Below are 25,938 nucleotides of genomic sequence, written 5' to 3'. Positions count from 1 at the left end.
GAATAGTGTACTACTATGTAATATAACAAAAATCTTAAGTAAATAAAAATATACTTTTTACATAACAAAAATATTGTTTCATAGAAGTTTGCAGAAAATAGTATTATTTGATTAATTAATATGCTAAATGTTGGCAACATTACGTCATGCGATTACTCATTACAGCGCTGCGTCTGGGGGACATCCAGTATGAGTGTATATTATTTCTCTATGGGGACTTCTTTCATGAATAATATTAATATTTAATACTGGGGTTTAGTCTTGTAAACTGTAAATTGCCCATAATAAAATAATTTAGTATCCGGCTCTACATTAACATCATTTACACTGAAATAGTTCTTCATCATAATACTCTTTTTCTTGGTGTTATTGTAAGAATATGTTATTTTACAGTAGATTATCTATCTACTCGATAGTACTGGTAATGTTTCATTGAATAAACACTATAATTTAACTTGAAGCAAGAACAAAATGTCAGGTAAGATTCTCCATAACAAAGGATATGATTTAAATATTAGGTTTTATCCCACTGATTCTTCTATTCAAATATTAGGCAGGAGAGATAGATCTCGGTCTCCCAATAGGAGTCGCAATAGGATTAAGGATAATCACGATGGCACTAAAATAATGGAGGTACCAAATGCAATAAATCCTATGATGATACAAAATATGTTTCCTCAAGGTAATTAAAGCTTCATAACTTCTTCCTATATCTTAAATAGTGAAAGTAGAAATGTCTATCCAAGAATATTAATAATATATATAATAATTTTTTAGGTAATATGATGATGGGTGGAATGTATAATATGATGATGCAAAACAGCATGATGGCTGGGGGTATAATGCCACCCCCTGGTATGGAAATGATTCCAAACCCAGGTCTTGAAATTATGCCACAGCAAACTATGGATATTCAAGCTATGGGAACCTCTGCCATACCCAACGCGCCTGCAAATATAGATATGAGTATGATGGGAGGTGTCATGATGGATCCAACAGTGATGGCAATGTATCAGAACATAACACCAAATGTATTACAAGAAAAAAAGGAAATTGTGTTTAAACACTGTAAATTAATACCACCTGCGCCAGGATCATCTGAACCACCTAAAAGAACAAGACCTCCTGGATGTAGAACCATCTTTGTTGGAGGCCTACCTGACAAAATAAGAGAGAGTGTTGTGAGAGATGTGTTTGAAAATTATGGTAGGATCCAGATCTTGCGTTTATCAAAAAAGAACTTCTGCCACATACGTTTTGATAGAGAAAGTTGTGTAGAAGCTGCTATGGTTATATCAGGATATAGAATAAAGCTAATAAATCGGGATAGTGATATGGATGAAGATGACGATGATGATGAGGCACAGGGAACTAATGGATGGTTGCATGTTGACTATGCTTTGGTAATTTTATCATATATATTTTTTTACATTATGATCACTTATATATTAAAAATAGATTTTTATACATTCAAGAAATAGAAGCCAACAACTTACTCTATTTGGAATAAGAATAAATTTTGTTGTGTTCTAAAGCTATTTTTATTACACTTTAACATTGATAGATGTATGAATATGACTTTGATATTCCAGAGTAGAGATGATCAAAATGAATATGAGAGGAGGCAGAGACAGGCTTTGAGGGTACAGCAGCAAATGCAACAATTATCAGCTCAGCAGGAACTAGCTGATAATAGTATGAACTTCCAGCCCCGCTCTCCATCTCCTGTTAGGCTACAGCCATTTTCAAATGCTGCCATAACACAATTAGCTGAAAAAATTAAAAGTGAAGAGGCATTTGCTCCAACACTTCCAGTAAGTGAACATTTTACTCAATCACCCTTAAAAGCAACCTTAACCACAAAAGCAAATTAAAAAAAAATTAAACTGAGTTCCTGACCTCTTTTAAGTATCTACTTGTGAGTGCTTAAAACTTACCTAATATATTGATTGTACATCATGTCATTGATTAAATTGGTCATTAAAAAAACTATAATTTTTTAATCCTGTAAAATATAATTTTTCCTATTCTCAACTTCATACTTTAAGTAATAATTATAATATGTACATATTTATAATTTATTAGTCAATTATTATGACCCGATCAAGATTTGCAGTAAATGCATTCAAAACTTTTAATTATTTATATGGTATAATTAGTATAATAAGACCCTTTATAAGGGTAGGCAACTTATACCCTTATATTGTACACATGAAACTGGTTTTAACGGGTTATTGAAAATAATATATTTTTAATGCTAATATTAATGCAAAGCTATGTTTATTATTTTTTTATTTTAGACTCTGATATCATGGCTGGAGCGTGGTGAATGCTCAAAAAAGAACTCCAATCAGTTTTATTCAATGTTGCAAGCTACAAATTCTCATATTCGTCGATTGTTTAGTGAAAAAATGCAGGCAGAGGAGGAATTATCTGAATGCAAAGAAAGAGTGAAAAATACTATACAGAAAGTGATTGAACAACGTAAGTATTAACAAATCTCTTTGCTCAATGCTCAGTCAGTCTTCTAATTTGTTACATTTTACAGTCAACATTGAATGAATACAATTCATCAATGGCAAGGTAAGAAAAAATCATGGTTTGCATGCATTAAGTGATTTGTCAGTCAAATGTTTAATTGCAGTTGTTAATCACTTACTGTATTACATATGTTTTTATATCTATATCATAATATTCTCTCACCGTTGAGTAAATCACAGACATACTAAGTTACATACTGAGAATATGTGTGGCAAATATACACTCAAAACCGTTTATGACGACATCGTTTAGATTCAACACACCAGTTATATTGAATAAAATCAAAGGTCCCGGCTGAATTCTTCATCGATTTTACGACCGAATATGAGTAGTCCCTTCGATGTCGTTATAACAGATTTTGACTGTATCTGGATATAAGATGTTAAATAGTCTGTTGAAATTATCTGTCTTCTGAATTGTGGTTGGTATACAAAGTAACAGTGAATTAGGTAAACACTATTTCAAGCAGTCCAGTCTTCTTATATTCGCAGCAAATGCTAGAATATTATGTAAGTTCAAATGCTTTGACATGTGCATACTGTAAAATTCATGAGTAAACAAATTTTGGTACACTTCTCTTGATCCTCCAGCATACAGAATATAGGGTAAATGTAAGATGTATTGTCTGATACAGTAAGTAAATTCTCCTTACTAGGTGGAAGGTGAATGCAGCGTCGACCTTTGAAGAGGTAGTATAGTTATAACATGACATTTCATCCTCAAACAATCTCTACAGGGAATAGATGATGCTGTTGACAGAGATATTCGAGTATTCATCTGTGCAAGTTACAGCGTATATAAAGTAAATTAAGAAAATAAATAAGCATATTTTTTGAAGTTATACTTCTTTAGGCGCGTTATGAAAAATTGATGAGAGTGAAATTTTACGACGCGCGCGCACCGTGACACAAAATTAACAGAATGAAGTTGCCCACGGAAGATGCTACGGCATTGGACATAATTTAAAAACAACATTCGAATAATAATAGAATTTATGTTTTTAAGTGTACTTAATGTAAGAGAATAATAATAAATATTTATTTAATTTTTTAAATGTAAACTGAACTTTATTGACTATAATGACTCCTTTTCCAGTCTTTGATTATTTAATTGTAATTAATTATTTGCATGCAATCAAAAACTATTTTTAATAATGCCAAAGAAGTATAACTTCTTACGCGCGGACATAAGTACACGCACTCTTTTTTTTTATATTTACATCTTGCCATGTCAAAACATTTACCCCTTTACTTATAAACTTTTACTTACCTTAAATGACAAGCATTGTTATAAGTAAGGGGTTTAAGGATTTACAATTATTCTTTGGGGTCACTCTGTCAATAAACTCACATGGGTTTACTCATGTGTTTAGTGGCATTCCTTTAGCTCCGAGGCAGCTAGACAATATCCGTATGGGTATACCGGGCTACAAGTTCTGTAAGCGAGTTCCCAAGGCAACTAGAGTAATAGGTAGAACGGTGTGCCATCGTTGCATCTGCACATGGGGCGGTACGGTATGTCGGTCGTATTCAGTGCTCCTAACATAATTGTGCAACTCAGTCGAACAGGTGGCGAAAGTGTTTATGGCGGCCACGCATCAGCGAGTCTGGGACCATTTCACAAAACCACAGCGGAAAAATATTGAGACATGGCAGAAAATGACACAGGTGCGTGGGTCTTATACATTTGCCGGGGATTCGTTATATTGTATAAAATGTATTCGGGAATGTTAGATAAACAAGAGTCTGCGCCAATAAAACAAATCAGCTTATAATTTACAGGCATATTTGATACATATGTAATGCGTTTTGAAGGTAAGTCGGAAAACATTCAACGGCTGCAGAGACAAGATAACATCGTGCGCAGATGGAAAAGTTTTTATATTATTTTTATTTTAACAGGCAATACACAAGATGCAGATTCTTGTAGTCCACCAGACTTACGGTTGAAACAAATTCTTATAGATGCTCATTGCTTATGTAAAAGTGTGAGCGAAACTGACCGGAAAACAGATTTTTTTTCATACAATCGCCAGAAGAATTGAAATAAAAAATATATATTGAAGGATAGCAAAAACAAAGAATAAGAAAGATAGCAGAAAGAAGCAGTCTGATAAAAAGGGTAAAACGTTTTAAGGACTTATAGAATATATTTTATTTTAGGAGTTTAGTACATTGAAAGAGGAGTTCAATGAAAAATTCTTCGCTGATGAAAATTCTGAGTATAATGGGTTTTTAAATAAGCAATTCTGTGATAACAATGAAGATCTCAAGCGGTTAAAGGTATGTACCGATTTCTCTCAGCCTCGATTGACGATCTGCCCCGCTTTCTATTATCTTCCACCTTGCCAAGGACAACCAGCTTGTATAAAACAGGGACTTTGTGTGTAGCGTGTAGCTCAGAGTTAAAGTTCTCAAATCAGGCTGTTCACAATAAGCGTTGGGTAATTTTTTCAAATATTGTCTCATAGCTTGTATATTGTTTATTGTTGTTGTATTATGTGGTAGCGCCAAAGTTTTGGAACGAAGTTCCTTATCGCGCGTTATGAACGGGGGCTAGACGGAAAAAATTCTTACGAAAAGTTGTCACGACACTTTTTTGCTATTTGCTATTGTAATACCCCGGTCACCGATCACCGAAGTTAAGCAACGTCGGGCGAGGTCAGTACTTGGATGGGTGACCGCCTGAGAGCACCTCGTGATGTTGGCTTTTTTTTGTAGGGATAAGAAATGAAAATTATTTTTGGAATCACTTAACTAAATTAGTCTTGTTGGAACGAAGTTATCGAGCGTTGCGAAAGGGGGCTAGACGGAATAAATTAAGACCAAAAGTTGTAACGACACTTTGCTATAGTTGTTATATTTTACATTTTCGATTTAGCTATCGCCAACGTCCATACCACGTTGAATACACCGGTTCACGTCCGATCACCAAACTTAAGCAACGTCGGGCGAGGGTCAGTACTTGGATGGGTGACCGCCTGGGAACACCTCATGATGTTGGCTTTTTTTTTCGTCGTAAGATTGGTGTCGAGAAAATCTATCATACTGTTAAGATACCAATTAACATATAAATTAATCGAAAGGAATTTCCAACCGGGTGTCCCTTGACACCTCTAAAGTTTTTTTTTTATAATACTTGTTTTAATTGGAACATACAATTTAGGATTAGTAAGGCTGGTTCCAAAGGTCCTATATTTTCTAGAAGACAATTTGAGCAAGTGTATTTTATATTTACTTGGTTAATTATAGGTAGAAAATGAGAGCCTGCAATTCCAGTTAGAGGCATACAAAAACGAAGTCGATGTGATAAAGGCCGATGCACACAAGGAAATGGAAAAATTTAAAGCACAATTCATTGCGCGACAAGCTTTGAAGGGGACGTTTGATAAAAATGTGAGTGCCATATGTTCATGTGTTCATAAACTGAAAAACTACATTATCCCTGATTCGAAAATATTAAAAAATTAAATGGCCGTGCGAAATCGACAGCCCGCTGCTATGTAAATTATACTTATACTAATAGTAGATTATTCAAACAGTACTGTGGTTTATGTTAAAAACAATGTTTTTGTTCGAATGGACATTGAATACATTTAATCGAAAGGATTTCTTAGTTAAAAAGTTGTATCGCATTTGTAAGTATTAAATAATTATAATAATCCAGTGGCGATATAACCCTAAATGGGTCTTTGCCCTGGATTGCATCCGTTTCTTTGATCATCTTTTCAAAGACAAGTAGATGATCAGGATTATGTCTGACACATGTCAATTTTATTAATTTGAGAGATGCGGGTTTTCCTTCACCGTATGTTTATTAAATGCACACATAGAAAGTTCATTGGTGCGAACCGACGATATGACTTGAGGGATAAAAGGCGCACGCTGAAGTCACTAGGCCATCATTGATTCTTGTCAGTATTAAATATAAATAGAAAATGAAACAAACATTACATTGACCTTGAATATAGAGCCACGATTTTGTGCCTCAAAATTAAGTTTTTTTAATTATCTAATGTTTTATATTTTGGAATTGCAGCCTCCTTTGCCATCGCCTGTTTCAAAACCACCCCCACCGCCGCCATTACCGGAAGAAGGGGAAGCGAGAATAAAACCGGATGTTGAACCGCAATGTGGGGAAGCTAAGCTTATTGGTGTCATGTCTGCATTTTTACAGGTATGTCCACGATAGATCGTATACAATATAGATATTGTATGAAGTGCTTTCGCCATATATGTGTATGTGAGTTGGAAACCGGCTTGGTACTTACTAGTGATGATACGTACCTACCGATGATATCCTCCAATTTCAAGTTCATTACCGTATTGGCGCCGTTTAGTTAAACGGCTAGGCAGTTAATTAAACGGCTAATTAAGCTAGTTGGCTGCCACATATACATAAAAACTGACCAATATTAACATTCATAATATAATAAAATATTATTATAATTATAGGCCATATTATATTTAAATTCTTTTCCTCACGTTGTTTCATCTTTTCAATATAATAATGAAATAGAAGTGACAGTGTTTATAGCCAGTTCTTTTCGTCATTTCCACGCCAAGGGCGTGATTTGAGAACTGACAGTAAATGTAAAATTAAAACCATTATTTTTTTAGTGACGTAAGTGTACCTACATGAATAAATATAACTGGGCTATAGAAATGGTGCTATTCCCAGACCAGACAGTTCTAGTATTAGAAAAAGGTTTCATATGTTTTAGGTTCACCCACAAGGCGCGAGTCTTGATTACGTAGTATCCTATGTCCGTGCATTGTTCCCGAATGTCTCACAATCAGCAGTCCATGATGTTCTCCAGAAATTCCCAGAGGTATTTGAAAGGAGCACGAGTGGCGTCGGCGCAAATATTGAACACAAATGGAAATTTATCGCGTTTAGTGCATAAGTTAATTTATAATATCAGACTAAGGATTATGTATAAATAAAGTATTTTTTCCAAATTTGTTTATAATTTACATTCAGATGAGAAATTATGTGAAACACACAAACTCCGTCTTAAAAATTCTTTATAATGAGTCAAAATATTTAGAATATTTAAACTTAGTTAAAAATGCAGTTTACTGGATGAAAACCGTTTATCACAATAATTATACAATATAATATATATAAAAAATAAAACTAGATGTTATATTGATACTTTACCCGCCGATAAGTCTGCTAAGATAATTATAATCCCATCGGACTCAAGGGTACTGTAAATATTTCTATAATTAAATAAAAACCACAACAAATTTAATGAAATAAAGTGTAACTACCTTAATATTATTTTCTATATTAGTATCCTAATTATACAGTAGTAGTAGTATGAACCTCGAAGAGAAAAACCAATACAATCTCAACTTTCTTAATAATTTATTTATTGCAAGAATAATATGGTACAAATGTTAAGGTAATACAATCGTAAATCGTTCGCATATTCTGCCACACACGATGGCGTGCAAATTTGTCTTAAGGAATTTTACATTATTAGTCAAAGTCAATTCTTATATTATCTAGTCTATTATACCATATGCATTACATCATTAATTTGATATCAATTACGGTATTTCACGCAAATAAAGCGTACCTTATAGTCAGTTATGGTAAATAAAAAATCTAATTATTGATCAAAAAGGTTTATAGGTATTATAGACTCTTCTGTTGTGCTCGTAGTTCATTTACCATTTGCATATACTCGGCAGTGGCTTCTTCTAGATCCCTGTTGAAAAACAATAACCCTAAATTTATCAGGGACGGTAATGTCGATTTTTATTATTCCTGGGTTTTAGATCCATGATCATAGTTCAAAAAAAATCTATATTTTCCATTTATATGCTCGGAATTAATACATTTTTAATATCCAGTCTTATACTTCGATAAGTAAACTCACTTAAAATAATACTGTTGTTTTTATTTATGGAATTATTTATGTAATACATATTACTAAAACAGTAATAGCTACCAATCCAATCTTTATTAAATACTAGCGGGCCCGACAGACGTTGTCCTGCATGATAATTCAAGCGATTATTATATTAAACAAAGTATGAAAGTACCGACTCAAGCGCCTTCTCCCGGCCTGATTTGTTAAACTAAACTTTCCAGGGCTCCACCCAAAAAAAACCATTCAAATCCGTCCAGCCGTTTAAGAGGAGTTCAGTGACATACACACATACAGTAGAATAATATATATCCTATCTTTTAAGCTAGATCAAACTGCACACGGTGTGCAAATTTGATTAAAATCGGTTCGGTAGTTTAGGAGTCCATAGCGGACAAACAACGCATCATTGTTGCATTTTATCAGACGTTAGTCCTGGGTTTCTGCCTATGAGATTCCTGTTTTGTGGGAGTCAGTTTCCGAGGGACATCTTTGTTCTTCGTACATTTTCTTGTACAACCTGCTTGTTTCACGTTCAAATATTTTTTTTTTTGGGCTTTTAAATTATACTTTTTATGACTTTGTTTACCTATCATTTACGCCCGGATCAACTTCAGCTGGTGGCTGGTTTCCGTCCCGATCTTGACGCATTTTAAGTCGTAATTCGCGCATACGTGCCTCGAGTATGCGCTCACGTTTGTTTTCTCGCTCTAAAATCTATACAAAATACACGAATCTACACTGTAGTGAAAATTCATCCTTGTATGTAAATAAGATAATTAAAATTGGTTAAGCCTGAAGGGCGTAACTATCTGTATAAAACACATTTTTGTATGTACAATGATTATTCTATACTTTACGAGGATCAATTGGAAATATACATGGGTCAACAGTTGTTTGTCGTTTTTGTCAGCCGTGCCAAGGTTTTGCGAAAGCTCTGCCAAGTAAATTGTTCCTTTACTGCTCCCACATGCGACTAACTGACCCTGTAAAATTAAAAAAAAACATATGTAAAAAAAATATATTACATGATGTTTATATTAGAATAGAAACTTCTTTATCTAATTAAGGGACCGTTCAAGTATTACGTAAGCACATTTACTGCAATTCCCCCTCCCCCCCCCCTCTTGTCAGCAAAGCAGCCTTGCTTACTAGGCTCAAATTTTTTTTTTTTTATGTAACAGGAGGCAAACGGGCAGGAGGCTCACCTGATGTTAAGTGATACCGCCGCCCATGGACACTCACAATGCCAGAAGGCTCGCAAGTGCGTTGCCGGCCTTTCAAGAATTGGTACGCTCTTTTCTTGAAGGACCCTAAGTCGAATTGGTTCGGAAATACTTCTGTGGGCAGCTGGTTTCACATAGTGGTGGTGCGCGGCAAAAACTGCCTTAGAAAACGCTCTGTTGTGGAACGACGGACGTCGAGGTGATACGGATGGTATTTTGTATTTTGCCTTGATGTCCGATGATGAAACTCAGCTGCAGGTATTAGACCGAACAACTCCTCTGAACACTCTCCATGGTAAATGCGGTAGAAGATGCAGAGAGATCCCACATCTCTACGCAACGCCAAGGGATCAAGCCGCACGGAAAGTGACTGGTCGCCGATGATTCGAACCGCTCTTCGTTGAATACGGTCAAGTGGAAGGAGCTGGTACTGGGGAGCTCCCGCCCAGAGGTGAGAGCAGTACTCCATGTGGGGCCGAATTTGCGCTTTATAAAGTTGCAAGCGGTGGCCCGGAGTGAAGTACCGTCTCGCCTTGCTGAGCACACAAAGCTTTTTGGAGGCTAATTTAGCCTTTCCTTCCAGATGACCGCGAAACTGAACGTTATTCGATATGTCAACGCCCAGTATTCCGATGCTAGCTGAGGCTTTAAGGAGAGTGTCTTCGAAGAGGGGAGTAGCGACAAAGGGAGTTTTTTTAGCGGAAAACGCGCATACTTGTGTCTTCTTGGGGACTAGATTTAGTCTACCCCAGTCCGAGACTCCACGTAGAAGAGTTTCGACTTCAGACACAAGTTTGTTCCGGTACTCATCGACAACAGCCCGAGAAATACCTGCCCGGCCACTGTAAAAAGTATCCCCAGTGCTGTCGTCCGCATAGCAATGAATGTTGCTAAGCTGCAACATATAATTGATATGCAGAATAAACAGGGTCGGGGATAGGACACAGCCTTGTGGGACACCAGCATTCACAGGTTTCAGGTCGGAGCATGCTCCGTCGATGACGACTTTGATGCTTCGATCAGCGAGAAAGCTGGAAATCCAGTTGCATAATTTCTCAGGGAGCCCATAGGCTGGAAGCTTCGAGAGCAATGCTCTGTGCCACACCCGATCGAAGGCTTTCGCTATGTCCAAACTTACCGCCAGCGCTTCCCCCTTGGACTCAATTGCCTCTGCCCACCTATGTGTAAGGTATACAAGGAGGTCACCAGCCGAGCGACCACGACGAAAGCCGTACTGGGAATCGCTAATCAGCTGGTGGCCCTCTAGATACCTCAAGAGCTGGCTGTTAATAATGGTTTCCATTATTTTGGAGAACAAGGAGGTTATAGCTATTGGGCGATAGTTGGACGGATCAGAGCGATCGGCTTTTTTAGGGATCGAATCTATCGAAGCGATCTTCCAGCACTCGGAACAGTTCCGAGCGTGTAAAGGTACCGGAAAAGGCGCGTTAGGATCGGAGCCAACTCAGAAGCACAAGTACGCAGCATAATTGGGGGAATGCCATCAGGCCCGCTCGACTTATGGATGTCCAAGGAAGACAAAGCTTTACGGATAGCACGTTGCCGGAATATAACTTCGGGCATCGTAGTATCACACCTCAATAGTGTCGGTGGTTCCTTCCCTTGATCATCCAAAGTGGAGTTCGACGCAAAGAGACAGCCTAGAAGATCGGCCTTCTCTTTCGCGGTATGGGCCAGTGAGTCATCCTCCCTATGCAATGGTGGAATTGAGGGCTGACAGAAATTCCCTTGGACAGCTTTGGCAAGAGACCAGAAGGCTCGAGTTCCCGAAGGGAGGTGGGCCAATTTCTCACCAAATCTGGCAATGTGCTCTGACTTTGCTTTAGCGATTTCCCGCTTGAAGGACCTGGAGGCTGAATTGTATGCTTTTTTACGTTCGCCGATAGTCACATCACAGGATGTCACCGCTTCTGCCCAGGCTTTGAAGCATTCACGCTTACGGCGCAAAGCCGCTTTGCAAGAACGCCTAAACCAAGGCTGGGACTTGCCACCGACCGGCACTGCAGAGAATGGAATAAAAAGATCCATACCCTGCAGGACCACCTCGGCGACAGAGTCAGCGACGGCATCTGGAGTACTCGACGAAAAGCAAATGGGCCCCCAAGGGTAGGACGCAAAAAAATACCGCATCCCATCCCAATCTGCTGACTTATAGTGCCACACGCGGCGACAGCCCGCGAAGCTAGGCCGTAGAGGGCGCGTGAACGGCACAATGCTCCGGACCACACAATAATAATAAATAAAATAAAATATTTATTTGTTTTCTCTCACACAAAAAAAAAAAAAATACAGACACAAAATACAAATTTCAGCATTAACAGGCAAAATCTGTGTGAGAGACTGGCGACTGTACTAGGATACCTGTATTACAGATTGCCAGTCCCTCCGCATCCGGACCGAATGGAATTTAAGTAGGTACATCAATTTGATCGAGAAACTATTACAAATATTACAAATATACTCACATTTAAGTGGGTGTATGTGATGGTGCATGTATGGTTTAGTGTATGTAAGTGTTAATGTATGCATGTGTTAGTGAATTTATGACTTAGTGTATATATGTCTTAGTGAAGCATATATGAGCCTGGGTGATAGTGTACCTATGTACTCGTATACATAACGTGTTAGTGTTAGGTATTAGCTGAGGACTACTAACAACTTCTCAGTCCCCTCGTAGTCTAGATTTTTAAGCCATTTGACTGTAGCTTTTTTACACTCATATTTAGTAAGCGGATATATGTTGATCAACCTGTTTATCTTGTTATATAGGTGACAGCCCATAAAACCAAAAAACCTTCTTGAGAAAGCTGTGGACCAACGGGTATCTGAGGTGCAGACTTTATATTTGCATCGTTTGTTGTCATTCAAAGAAGGATCATAGCGAGTTATGGAGTGTTGTTTGAGCACAGTGTTCAGTATAAATAGTTGACGAACACTCAACACGTCAGATAAAAGATATAGATCTTTGGTAGGGTAAAAAAATGGTTTAGAATAACTTACTTTCAATAACGCACGCTGAGCCCTCTCCAGTTTTATAAGATTAGTTTTACAAGCCCCTCCCCAGACAGTAACACAATAGCTTAAAACGGATTGGCAGAGGGATTGATAAACCACTTTAATTATCGATTTTTCAGCAATATTACGGAGATTCTTAAAGGTGAAGATAAGTTTCCGAGTTCGCGATAGTACAATGATCTGATGAACCCAATGGCGGTTCAACAGAGACTTGGTAGTTCTCCGGATGTGAAGTCAGCAGAAGGTCCAACAAAGAGGGTTTATGACCATCCACATCTGGTATTCGCGTAATCGCAGGGACCATTTGCGTCAAGTCGTAAGCCAAAGCAAAGTCGTGAAAGGATCTTCCCGCATGATCGGTGGTTTCTGAGCCGAGCCAATCGGCATGGTGGGCGTTAAAATCGCCAAGTATCACGATTTCAGCGGTAGGAACCCTTTCGAGCAGGGAATCTGTAGCCATTTGGATGTGCTCAATGAGTCGGTCAGTTTCGGTATTTCCGCTATGGGACCTATACAGGCATGCGTAGAATCGCGGATGGTCATCGCAGTCTACGCGCAGCCAGAGGCTAGCGTAGGTCCTTCAAGCGTCCCGAGGCGACGAGAACAGATATCCTCTCTGACGTACACGCAAACTCCAGCCCGCGGCACAAATGAATGTTCCAATTTGTACCCCGGGTAGGAGAGGTAGGAAGTATCAGCCGGGGAGGAAATCTGAGTCTCGGTAAGAAAGAGCAAGGCCGGCTTCGCAGTCTCTAAATGGTAGTGGACAGCGTTGATGTTGGAATTGAGCCCCCTAACATTTGTGAAGTCCACGGCGAGTGTGGACGGGGGTGCCTTTGTTAAATTGCTCCGTTTGCCCCGAGAACGATTACTGTTGTTTTTATCGAGCGCAGAATTGCCCCCCCCAGAATACGAAGGGCAGCCTGTGCGTCCACCACCGGGTGCTGTGTGTCCCGGTGTTGGACGCCCAGGGGGGAATCTCCACCGCGAGCGCGTGTGGTACACTAGTTTCTGTTTTTTCTGCACCTTCATATTTCTTGTAGAGGGGGGGGGGGGGGGGATGGGCTCCGGGAGTCTCTCTCACCGCACGAAACGCGAGTACAATAGGGCGAACCTATTGCATCACTTCACGCCGGTTTTCTGAGAGACAGTACTCCAAAATAATAGTATATAAATTATAAACGTATTATTTTTTTGTAGGTAGCCTCGAAAATGCATTTCGTTTTCAAGCATAGACAATGTGTGGGTAATATCTGTAAAAAGTAAATAATTACTGGTGATTACCAAATAAGAAAATCAAAGACCCCCCTATAGTGCTTACGTAATACTTGAACGGCCCGTACTTTATAGACCTATGCAAACACCACGCAGTCTTTCCAAATATTAATTTATGCTTAGAATCAATGTATACCATAAGTTGTCTTAAAGCATCTGAAACTTCGCCGGTAAGACGAAGAAGGCGCAGAATGGAGAGATTAGGCGCTTTAAAGGAAAGGCTTTCTACTGAAAAAGTCGTTGTTTTATTTCATATTAAAGTTTTACACTTACCCCCTCATGAGGCCGCACTTTTAGTAATGGTTCATCACAAAGCTGTGCTGTAACTATCGGTGCGCTTCTACGACGTAATAAATCCCAACATGACAGACAGCCGTCCCACTGTGTTATCAGCATTAGAGAGAATCTATATCACCGAAAAATTTTATGTATCCAAAAAATACTAAGATATTATTATTTCTTCTAGCAACACAAGAGGTCACGTATTCTAGAAATAAGTATATTCAGAACTAAAACAATATGCAAAAGATCATTAAAGAAAATAATATTTTTATATCTGTAGAAAGTGTAAAGTACGCAAAGCTTTTTCTAAATTTAATGTTAAATTGTGATTATTAATCGCGTATAAGCCGATATTTTTTCGTTGAAGTACCTGATAGGATTCCAAGCGCCATCTGTTAATTTTGTTTGATGTGAATACGTCCACAGAATTGACGATTCACGACAATCTTCACTCCATACTCGAGCAGTCCAGTCACCAACAGTAAGAAAATTCTTTAAAAACGTCGGATTCCTTTGAAGCGCATATACTGGGCCCAAATGAGCTTCGTACTGAAATGTTTATTCAAGAAACAAATAAAACATACAATTACATTGGCATGCAACAAAAGTGAAAAATTATTAAAATATATTCTTTCTGCAGATATTATAAAACCCTTAGGGGCAAAATTAACGTTTGCAAGACTAGACTACTCATAATCGTTCCCGACTTCAATATTTATGTTTTGTACTACGTGATCCCAAGATGGCCGCGACATCATTGCGAAGGACATACAAAAACTATATCGAAATTGTGTTGGGTTCGCCATGGCTGTTGAGAGTACCGGCGTTGGTTTGCTATAAAAATAACACATTTTGAAGTTATAACTTCTTATATTATATTATTATATTATTATGGGAAGGTAAACCCCTTCGTTACGTAACGCGTTACGGCGCCAGTCTGCCTAGCTTCCCTTTCTCTCACGCATACGACAGCTGTAGGCAGGCTCCTCTTCTCTCACTCTAACAGCGTGTATGCAAGCTTTTATGACAAACAATGTAAAAATTTCGTTGCCTATTATAGCTGCCATAAGCCAATAGTTTTTTTATCTGATTAAATAATGACACTAATAAAGAATCATTCAAGAATTGTAAATAAGTATAAAATATATTTTATAATCAATAAAAGATTTCATTATTAAATAGCCTTTCCTTATATTATCGTATAAATATACACAAAATTAAAGTAATGATTAATATTTAAACTTTTAATAGATTTTCTCAAGTTAAACAATTTCAATATTAAATAGTTCAACTTATATTAGTTTAAGTTAACACTTCTCTCGGTTGTCCGGAGACGCACACATTATTTTATATTTTAAATATTGAATTTTATTGATTAGATATATTATTATTAGATGTACGGATACTACTCACCTTAGAAGGCAACTTTTCTAATGGCGTTTTGCCTTTTCGGTTTCCTCCTATTACAAGCCCAGATTCAGTTCCAACCATGAATCTTTAAATGATAAATTTCTTATAAATATGAAAATACATAACAAACCTTGGAAATGATATACTTCCACCTACCTTGTTGGAATCGTAGATTCATATTCCAGAGCAGATATGCCCAGAGCTCTGTTGATGCTTTGGGTCTCTGAAGCTAATCTTACAAGGTCTATTATCATTGAATCTGTCGGTTCATTCATATTTCGAATGTCCCACCTAAAATGTATTATCTTAATATATTATATAAATTACGTGTCACGCTGTTTGTCCGCTATTGCACTTCTAAAATACCGAACCGATTTCAATCAAATTTGCACACCGTGTGCGGTTTGATCTAACTTAAAAGATAGGATAGCTTACATCTCAATTTATACCCGCAATATTATTTTATTGCAAAATATTTGTTTATTATTTGATTGTCATAATTCTAACAGATGGCGCTGTGTTGAAAGTACCAACGTTTCACATAAGCTAAAATTTAATGGCATAACCACCAAAAAAGCATGGTGGTCCCCATGACTGGTGTTCTCCTACCGTTTCCCTTGAATAGTTTGCTACTATGTAATATAACAAAAACCTTAGCCACAACAACGCTTGGCCGGTCTGCTAGTAATATACTAGATGCTGTACTTAAAAAATATGATCAAATTATAATCGGTGCATCGAATAAGATTTATGCAAAAAAAACATATTAAAGATAGCATGGATGTTAGAAATTCTCTAATATAAATATCGAAATTACCATTTAACAACGCCGTCAGGTGACGATGAAAAGAATTCAGCCCCAGTTTTAGAATGAACAAATAGTACATTCCTTACAAGGTCTCTATGTGCGACATGAGGTGGGCAAACACCAAATGGTTCGCCACCTTTCCGCATGTCCCAACAGCCTACCTAAAATTTGTATCGGCATCAGTTTATTACTAAGTGCACGTTTCCTGCGTCTCGAAAATACTTGTAAGTGATCGGTTTCAATTTTATTTCAATAATCGCTTTTATTAACATTATGTATTAATCACATCTAAATTAATATTATGAAGGTAATAGTTACCGCTTCATCATAATGCTTTAAGGGTTTTCAAGTGATCTACCTAGACTTAGGTTTCATTGATTTGATTTGATCTAGAGTTTCTGTGTAATACTAGCTTCTGGTTTGCACAAAATGCAGATATATATATATATATATACATATATATAAGTAGGATATTGTACACTTACTTGCCCGTTTGACATACCACCAACTAAAATATGTTGGTCACGTGGATTATATTGGAGATCAAGAAGTGGCTGTGGTGGTTTTATCACAAGTTCTGGCGCGTTAGCGTTTTCTACAAAAAAAAGATATAGCTTGTTCGCACGAATTAGGACATAGTTTCATTGTAAAAAGCAACACCCCTCTCCCTAAGAAATCTAGTGCTTTATCATTTAGTTTTAAATTATATAATTCCGTCATTTTTTGGTAAACACGTAATTGTTTTAAACTTTTATATACTTAATGTAAAATTACATGATAGTAAAAAGATAAAGAAGTTACTACACATTCATATTCGTAATTGGACATTTACAATGCCAGCTCGGTTCTCGCTCAGTATCTTTACCTATATCCCAAATGTAAGAGAACTGCAAGCTTCGGCTGTTTCTCATGAAATCAATATCTGCATGCGCTGAAGCAAGTCGAGCTCCTTCTGCCTGCCAAGACAGAGACCTTACCGGCCTTCGCGTACCAGGCTCTCTATAGACGTTAACTGTATGACAGCTGCTTCGCTCGACTGGTGGGATAGAAGGCAGTTCCGAATAATACGTTTGATACATATCGACCGCGTTGTTCTGAAGGATATTGTGCTCCATGCTCTGAGAACAAAGGCGTTCATTCATTGCGAGCATCATTAACTCATGCGCTACATGACATGACATGAAAAAAGTCTTAACAAAAAATCAAAAACTTGAAAATCCTGTGGGTATATACCCAACTTTTTATGGTAGCAAAACTTGAAATTCGGTCAGTTGATGAAATTTTTAAAATATAAAAAAAACCAATAAGGAATTTTGAACATTTCAAAGACACATGAATTTTTAGGTATTTTTTATGTATTTGACACTGGCCGTTTATTATACTTCCAATAATAGCATCTTAACGACGATCGTTTTATTCTTTACTTACGAAAAATAATATAAACACTTGCATAATTTTGATTAATTTAGTTACTTTTAATAGAAAGTTAGACCCTGAAACGAACATAGACGACTTTTGTCGCAGTTCTATTTTAAGACAAAGTTAACTGAAAACTCATATTACATGCCCTAAATGCATAACGGCGTGAATGTAAGCGTCATCTTTCTCAATCTTTCGTCTGTATCTCTGGGCAGCTTCTGGATCGTTCATATTTATGTCTTTTGGCCAACCTCCTTCAACGTGATTCATCCCAGACGTTGTGTACTCTGCCCTAAAAAGTTTAAAACTTATAATACTTAGCCTACATATACAGGACGTAAGTAATAATAATAACAATAAAGCCTTTTATTTCCAGAAAAGTGATACATAATATACTTGATTAAGGTAAACAATTAGGTGTGGGTATGTAGTGTCATTTTATATTATGTCTAGGAATTCGGCGTGCCTTTTGGCATAGGCCTCCTCCAGCTCTCTCCATTGTGTTCTATCCTCTGCGACTCTGGTCCAATAAGGTCCCAAAGTCAGGCTGATGTCGTCTTTCCAGCGTGATTTCGGGCGACCCTGGCGTCTAGTCCCGTCTCTTGGGTACCAAAGAGTCACTTGTTTTCTTTGCATCTCAGCATATGTCCTGTCTAGCTCCATTTTAAATGATCTATATGCGTTAGTATATCCTTGACTTTGGTTTTTTGCCTTATCTTCGTACTTCTGATTTTATCACTTAGCCTGATTCGTCTAAGAAATAATAAGTAGATACAAAATACTTAAACTACTCAAAAAAAATACTTTGTTAACTTACTGTACATTTTAAAAATATCATATTTTGAATAAGAGAAACAGACACGGAAACATCGTTAACATGTTAAAGCTAAGTCTTTAATTTAGCCAAGTTAAATTCCTACCTTACAGAATTTACCCAGTGTTCAGACATGCTTTTCGTATTCTCGGTGGCCACATGTACTGGGTTGCGTAAAATATAATTTTTGTACAACGCCGGATTGCATGGTATGTTGACAATTATTTCTGGGCCATGGTCTTCAAAAAGCGTTTGCCGTCCAAAATATTTTCTACGCTTTGTATATTCATAAGTTAGTTCTGTCTTCTCTTGTTTATCCATTTATTCGGTAATATTAGACCACTTGATTTAAAAGACTCAATAGAAATAAGTTGGGTCGATATCCTTGGTTACCAACGCAAGACATGAACTTACATCAAACCCAAAAGCACGTACGCTATATTTTAAATAGATCCTAAACAATGAGCAAGATTGTTCATTATTAATTGAATCTTCAATGAATTGTAACGGCATTATTATAGTAATATTAATAAGGATTTATAGTAATACTAGCAGACCTGCCAAGCGTTGCTGCGGCTAAGGTTTTTGTTATATTACATAGTAGTAAACTATTCAAGGGAAATGGTAGAAGAACACCAGTCATGGGGACCACCATGCTTTGGTGATTATGCCATAAAATTGTAGCTAATGTGAAACGTTGGTACTTTGAACACAGCGCCATCTGTTAGAATTGTGACTATCAAATAATAAACAAATATTTTGCAATAAAATAATATTGCGGGTATAAATTAAGATGTAAGCTATCCCAGATTTTAAGTTAGATTAAACTGCACATGGTGTGCAAATTTGATTGAAATCGGTTAAGTAGTTTAGGAGTCCATAGCGGACAAACAACGTGACGCGTAATTTATATATATTAAGATTTTATCAGTCTTACATTGAAAGAAGCCATAAAGTTAAGCTATACAATCTGATGCTCTTCTAATCAATGCATTTCTCGAATATGAACTTATTCAAACTATAGTACTTAGATGTTTTGTAACTACTGATTAAATAAAACAAATGAAGAACAAGTTATTTATTTAAGAAAGATAGAATATGTTTTAGGTTTATATTAAACAATAGAAGTTTAAAAAATCAGTACAAAGGTATTGGATCGGCTGATGACGCGCGTCTCAAAGTGAGTACAATGACTCGAGGTGGAGTTACGCCCAATTTAGCTGAGCATTGTTCTAGTAAGAGTCTCCAACGGATTGCAGCACGATCATCGCTCGTCATCATTTTTAGTTGATCAGCCTGTATAAAGTTATACCATTATGTTATTACATAAATAATAGAGCTAATTCTGGCTGTCTTTGTTGTTTGGTTATGTCTCGCCGGGAATTGAAGCCAGTGACGTCATCGGAAGGGTAATAGGTCACTAAGCGATAGAAGCGATAACTCGGCTTAAATATATAAGATAAGGTAAAGAGCGAGCAATGCGGAAGTACCATAAACTACTTATTTGAAATATATTTTTCGCCTCTGAATACAAACTATAAGACTAAAGTAATCTAATTCATATCTCAAGTCATAATTTTGTTTAATGAACTAAAATACAAGCCTTAAAGTAATGGGAAAAGCGACATAAAATGTACATTGGTGCTTTTTATTCAATATTATATGAAAATATATATATAATGAAACCATCGTGATTAATTTAAATATACCTACCCAAAGCAAGATCAAATAGAAGCATTTTAAACTTCTTTATTTGAATGGAAAATCAAATTCCCGACTTAGATTCTTTATATGACTATTTTCTATTATTATTTTGTAATAATTACATTATATCCGAAAACGTCTCCTAGAACATTAAGTGGTAAACGCGCTGTCAACTCCCCGGTGTGATCTGCAAACCGAACTCGAATGTCTTCTATGTTAACGTTTCTGAAATATGTTGTTTTTCTTTGAAATTGCTGTACATACCTAGGCAACACTGAAAAAGTTTAGAAAATGAAAAACGCCTTAATGTAGAAAGTTGCCAATACTTTTATTGTTTTTCGAAGTAATCTCCGTTCCTCTCTACACATCGGCGCATTCGATGGAACCACTGAGAAAAACAGTGGGCCCATTCTTCCTTAGGGGTTTCTTCTATGGGATTTTCGTACGCTTTCACGGCATCTTCGGGGCTCGTAACACGAATATCTCAAATTTTATCTTTAGTTCTTGGGAATAAATGTCACAGGGCGCCTGGTCAGGACTGTATGGCGGATGGCTCATTATCTCGACACCTGCCATAGTCAAATATTCAACGGTCCGTTTTGCGGAGTGCGCTGAAGCATTGTCGTGGTAAAGAAGGATCCTGCTTCGAGGGCGCTGCTGTCGAATGTTTTCTAAGACAACAAGCAAACAGCGATGGACATACCAGTCTGCATTTACAACTGTCCTTCCATCTTCTAGGAGAACTGTCGCGAAATGACCTTTCGGTCCAAAGAATGAGGCAATCATATTTTGTCTTTGACTTCTTCCTTTCCTTACTTTAGTTGGCCGATCCTCGAAAGGAAACACCCACTGAGCTGATTATCTTTTGGTTTCAGGTACGAACCCGATACGAATTAAAAAAAAAATAATTAGCAATGTTTCTAACTGGCCAGTTCTAAACATTTTCAGTGTTACCCACGTACATAGGCTACGAAGAAAAATGTATATAAAAAGTATTTGTGTATCTTATTTTTATTTACAATCAGTATAATTTTACAACTGTCACAATATGAGGCTTACCTGTCAACCTGCGAATCAATTTGTAACTTATACCCTATTGTCTGGCGAAAGATGTTTTGCTGTCATCAGTAAACAGGCTGAGCCCGAAAATATTATGTTGTTAATGATTATATTGCTGAAATATATTACGTAGTAGAAACCAGGTCTTCCAGATCAAGATGCGTGAGTACAGCGTGTAAGGCAGCTGAAAAGGGCGATCCTGAGGCGAGCCTGTCTCTAATTTGAGCTACGGAGGCTGCGCTGGCTCTCTCCCCACTCCAAGCTGCCCAAGCTGCTACTTCACCACCGCCTTAAAGTGTTAAACATTAACTAACATCGATTTTTATCATTAATTCATATTAAACATTGAATTAGCAGTCATGAACTGACCACAAGTGTTGACGTTAAATAAGTTTTATTTAAATACTGCCCTGCGATTCTGTAACTCACTTTTCAAACATTCTGAAAAGGTGGGAGCTTTTAGTTTATTGTTAATCAGAATGCCAAATCATAAAATGACTGCTTCACGACTGATTTGAGAGCGACCGCCGATACGAAAACCGCTGTGTGAGTTCGAAAAGTGAGTTACAGAATCGCAGGGCTGATGACCCAGTGAACTTCGTATCACCTACATATACTCTATACTCTATACAAAATTCAACATTTTTAACTTAGAACAAAGAGATCGGACTACATCGATACTACAGCTATGACACGCCAATTTCGAAAGGCTTCTTTTATTAACTTATTATTTATGATACCCACGTTTAAACCTTCCCTGAACTTCCACGATTATTTATAGACCATACTTAGCCAAATCGGTCCAGCCATTCTTAGCCAGTAATATTAGAGTACTACTAGAGCCGTTATAGAGATATGAAGGTATCTACTCAATATTTTTATCTATTTTTAAAAGAAGTATTATAAATTATATGAGCTGTACTATATAAAAAAAATATATATATATTGCATTATATTGTATATCATAAATAAATATATTCGAGAAATAGATTCAAATATAAACTAAGCAAGTTTAACAAATGTTACAAGTGCAGCTGAAATTAATAATGAGATGTAATGGCTCCTACAACTATTTATATGAAAATGGTAAATTTCATATAAAAATTCAGGCATTAAGTTTTTGTGGCTTGATTACGATATATATAGCCTTAACCAAATTTTGTATGTAAATTTAACTTACAGCTCGCCTGGTTCCGTATAAACAGCCTTAGTGCCTCTGCTTCAGGCGTGTGAGGTTGATGCGTAATGACGGTTCGGGAACAAGATTGTACCCTAACCATACGACTTCGCCAGGATACACGTGCATCCGCTATGAATAGCACGCTTTCTAAGGGGCACCATTCTTCAGCCCTAGTTTCATATATCAATTTATCTCTACTACTCACCCCGGCTTAGCAGGGATGCAATGTAAATAATAATGCGGTATTAGTGTGGAAATACTTATTATAATAATTAGAGAATAATTGAAGTGAAACTTCTTTATCGGGGTTGGAAAAAAATTTAGTGTAACATTTTTTCGTTACGCGTCACATTTTTCGGTTACGCGCCATGTTGCTTTTTGAAGTCAAAATTCTTTATCGGCGTTAGAATGAATTTTTTATCAATGTATGGCAGAAATTTTGTAGCAAATCGTCACGTTTTTCGGTTACGCGTCATCTTTTTTTTGTCCCTACCACGGTTGATCCGAAGAGATTCGAAGCCATTAATAACAAAAATATATAATAACGATTACAACGATAGTAATAATTCTATTACAATTAATGAAATTCTGTAATAATCTTAGTAGTAATAAGGTAAAATGAAATAATTGTTTTTGTATTCATGTCTATGATAATAAAAGCCTTTTGTTAAACTTTACTTAACCAATTTCGTTAAGTTGCATATAGTAGATCATTTTTCGAAAAATAAGGTCATAAAGAAGTTTCACTTCTTACGTGTGTACACCTAGTATACGCACACATTTTTTTCTACATAGAATTAACCTTCTTATTAAATTACTCAATCACCGCAATTTAATTCCGTTGCGTATTTCAAAAGTTCTATATCTAACTTAGGGCTAATTCTGATACTAAAAATGTAGGTAAGTGTAAAGATGGCGTAAATGGTGTTAATATACGTATATGTACCATATTAATTTATTTTGCATCTATTTTTATATTACCAATAGCGGCCCGTCTCGGCTTCGCACTGGTGGACATATTTAAAAAAAATGTAGTTATTGATATGTTCTTTAATATTGTGGAATATTTTTTTATTCTATCATCAAGATATTTTATAGGTATATTCTTACATCTTGGGTAACATTATTGTAATTTTAATAGGGATGCTTATTTTTTCCTTGCAATTAAATAGTCTATATTAATCAGTGATATGTAGCATAGGCGAAAGAATTTCTAAAATGGGTCCAGTACTTTGAGATAATTCGTTACAAACATACTTACATACAAATCTTTCCTCTTTATATTAGTATAGATAATTTCAAATACGAAGTGTTAAAAATAGGTTCTCTAGCAATAATAAACATACTCATAGTTTATATTGTAATAATTAGAATTCTTTATCCAGAGCATTTTTTAAAAATTACCTTTGAATTGTATCAATCTCGAACATATCTAAGAATACAGAACCTGGAGTTGTATTATCAATTATTTCGACAGCACGAACTGTCATGTCAGACCCTAAAAATATTTTAATAATTAAAGACAACGAAGTCCAATACAAATATTAATTAATATAGGCACGTAAATTATATCTGTATATACTCGTATATATATATAAATGTATGAATTAAATTAAATAAAAGATACCTTTTTTGGTCCTGATTGATTTTGGGGGTTGAATAGATTTAACCAGTACTAACAAATCGACATAAACATTATTAGTTTGCTCTGAAACAAAAAACCTTAGTCTATAATTAATGGAACGTTTTACACCTTTCTCCTTTTAATTTTGTTTGAATATAGTAAATCCGGAGCTTATGAAATACTATGCTAACACTCGGTTTTCTCTTATCCTGTATAGTTGAGTTCTATTCCAGAGAAAACCAATGCTTTTGTGTTTGAACTTACAAGATTACGAGATAACGGAAAGAACACATCTTTAGCCTTAAAGATTAAATAACTATCAATTTACCTGAAAATTTCAATACTTCAGCTAAACCACAATATCCAGCGCATGGCTTTGTTGGAATATGAAGAAGGGGCAAAAAGAACGAAAACGTGTCACCACTAAAAATATTAACTTCTGATGTGCCTTCATTAAGGGACAAATAAAACGGCGATGACACCTACGAAAGAATAGGCATAGTTTTAAATGCGTTAATTATTTATAAACCCATAAACATAAAGAAATAAGTTTGTTAATTATTGTTATCGCGACTTTAAAAAATGAGGTGTTAAATGTGAATGTGATCTCTAGGCCTAGAGAGTGTAATGCAGAAATTTCAAATTTCAGATATTAAAATCCTCAACCACCCGTAAACCTTCAAATTAGTGACACGCGAAATAGTAAAATCTTTTATTTTTTTTTAAATCTTTTTAAACAAGCATTGAAATATATGTAAACTTAAATATTATGTATGATTGATGTCGTTACTAGCGGGATAACCATGCAACTGAATCTAACCAAATCTTTGTATTTCTAATAGGTACTTATTTTATTATTTGCCAATCAGTAAAGAATGTTTTTTGTCAGTCAGTTAATTATATTATGGTTTTCTCAAAATTTACATATAGGTATCTCTGAAACTGTGAAATTACGCTTTATAATAAATAATTTTACAGGGTAGCCTCTATACAGACCTTTTATTTATAAATTCCGAGTCAAGTAATGATGTACTAACCTGCGGTCTGAAAGCATCATTTTCACCAGATTTTACTGATATTTTTGGTGAGGAAATTTCAACTAAAATTAAAAATCATCAGATTATAATAAGTAAATATTTTATATAGATATAACATAACCATTTGGGATATATACCTACGTCACCTACTAAAAATCGTTCATAGAAAGTAATTACGAAATATTCGGAGCCCCAAACGTCAGTATTTATTGTATCTACATCTGAATCTCTTAAAGTAAAGGACATAACTCCTCGTGATTCACCGTTTTTCTTTTTTGTTCCAATAATTCTTGGACTGTGTTTAGCAATTATTATACCCACTATCAGAGCATTGCAAACATTTATATTAAGATTATTCAAACGAATTTTTTGAACACCGACCATTATAAGGACGAAAAGTTCTATCCAATAAAAAATTCACTCTTTTAAATTAATATTTAGACTTCGTACTTGTGTTTTCTATAATATGATATTTTTTTGCTTTTCTTTCAAATAAAAGTTGGTTATAAATAAATAAAAATTGCCGCGAAATTTACAAGAATACCATAAACTTTAACAGGATACCACAGAATTAAAATATTTTTTTTTTCATTTGTAGTCTGTAAAAAAAAAAAGAAGTAAGAAGTTTTTACAAAAATCATT

General features: G+C 36.0%; 3 protein-coding genes and 1 pseudogene across 4 annotated transcripts; 2 read left to right on the top strand and 2 right to left on the bottom strand.

Moving 5' to 3' along the window:
- The first annotated feature begins 164 nt into the window (after window positions 1-164).
- Window positions 165-22,286, top strand: LOC125048772 (ecto-NOX disulfide-thiol exchanger 1). 2 transcript variants are annotated; one of them, XM_047647646.1, is made up of 10 exons: window positions 165-478; window positions 554-682; window positions 778-1,403; window positions 1,593-1,814; window positions 2,301-2,484; window positions 4,102-4,208; window positions 4,704-4,823; window positions 5,793-5,936; window positions 6,580-6,717; window positions 7,265-7,502. In XM_047647646.1, the coding sequence occupies exons 1-10, from the start codon at window positions 472-474 to the stop codon at window positions 7,445-7,447; spliced, it is 1,860 nt and encodes a 619-aa protein (XP_047503602.1). In that variant the 5' UTR covers window positions 165-471; the 3' UTR covers window positions 7,448-7,502. The 2 variants fall into 2 exon arrangements, with proteins under 2 accessions (XP_047503602.1, XP_047503603.1); XM_047647647.1 differs by lacking the exons at window positions 6,580-6,717; window positions 7,265-7,502 and adding an exon at window positions 22,276-22,286 and having other exon boundaries at window positions 5,793-5,957.
- Window positions 5,427-5,546, top strand: LOC125049264 (annotated as a pseudogene).
- On the bottom strand, window positions 7,979-19,051 carry LOC125048774 (dynein intermediate chain 3, ciliary). Its single transcript, XM_047647649.1, has 12 exons — window positions 18,799-19,051; window positions 18,023-18,170; window positions 17,325-17,577; window positions 16,945-17,054; window positions 16,469-16,620; window positions 15,808-15,942; window positions 15,655-15,736; window positions 14,612-14,790; window positions 14,233-14,365; window positions 9,304-9,408; window positions 9,012-9,139; window positions 7,979-8,260 (listed from the first exon to the last, which is right to left on the bottom strand). The coding sequence occupies exons 1-12, from the start codon at window positions 19,011-19,013 to the stop codon at window positions 8,188-8,190; spliced, it is 1,713 nt and encodes a 570-aa protein (XP_047503605.1). The 5' UTR covers window positions 19,014-19,051; the 3' UTR covers window positions 7,979-8,187.
- On the bottom strand, window positions 19,759-25,815 carry LOC125048773 (meiosis-specific with OB domain-containing protein-like). Its single transcript, XM_047647648.1, has 9 exons — window positions 25,434-25,815; window positions 25,297-25,358; window positions 24,588-24,741; window positions 24,263-24,343; window positions 24,040-24,133; window positions 22,636-22,805; window positions 21,585-21,744; window positions 20,519-20,621; window positions 19,759-19,988 (listed from the first exon to the last, which is right to left on the bottom strand). Exons 1-9 carry the CDS (start codon window positions 25,678-25,680, stop codon window positions 19,830-19,832), a joined length of 1,230 nt encoding a protein of 409 aa, XP_047503604.1. The 5' UTR covers window positions 25,681-25,815; the 3' UTR covers window positions 19,759-19,829.
- Window positions 25,816-25,938: the final 123 nt, after the last annotated feature.

Source organism: Pieris napi, chromosome 4 (genome assembly GCF_905475465.1).
Source record: "Pieris napi chromosome 4, ilPieNapi1.2, whole genome shotgun sequence".
Taxonomy (NCBI): Eukaryota; Metazoa; Arthropoda; class Insecta; order Lepidoptera; family Pieridae; genus Pieris; species Pieris napi.
The sequence above is the reverse complement of the archived record's forward strand: the minus strand, read 5'-3'. Positions and strand labels throughout refer to the sequence as shown.

Excerpts from the sequence above, each read along its gene's own strand:
- LOC125048772 (XM_047647646.1), top strand. Across the intron at positions 4,824-5,792 it reads AAGATCTCAAGCGGTTAAAG|GTAGAAAATGAGAGCCTGCA; the intron begins GTATGTACCGAT and ends GGTTAATTATAG. Across the intron at positions 6,718-7,264 it reads TCATGTCTGCATTTTTACAG|GTTCACCCACAAGGCGCGAG; the intron begins GTATGTCCACGA and ends CATATGTTTTAG.
- LOC125048774 (XM_047647649.1), bottom strand. The coding sequence starts at position 19,013 with ATGGATAAACAAGAGAAGACAGAACTAACTTATGAATATACAAAGCGT. Across the intron at positions 17,055-17,324 it reads CTCTTACATTTGGGATATAG|AAAACGCTAACGCGCCAGAA; the intron begins GTAAAGATACTG and ends TTTTTTTTGTAG. Across the intron at positions 14,791-15,654 it reads TAGAAAAGTTGCCTTCTAAG|TACGAAGCTCATTTGGGCCC; the intron begins GTGAGTAGTATC and ends TAAACATTTCAG.
- LOC125048773 (XM_047647648.1), bottom strand. The coding sequence starts at position 25,680 with ATGGTCGGTGTTCAAAAAATTCGTTTGAATAATCTTAATATAAATGTT. Across the intron at positions 24,742-25,296 it reads ATGATGCTTTCAGACCGCAG|GTGTCATCGCCGTTTTATTT; the intron begins GTTAGTACATCA and ends ATTCTTTCGTAG. Across the intron at positions 21,745-22,635 it reads TATACGGAACCAGGCGAGCT|GCGGTGGTGAAGTAGCAGCT; the intron begins GTAAGTTAAATT and ends TAACACTTTAAG.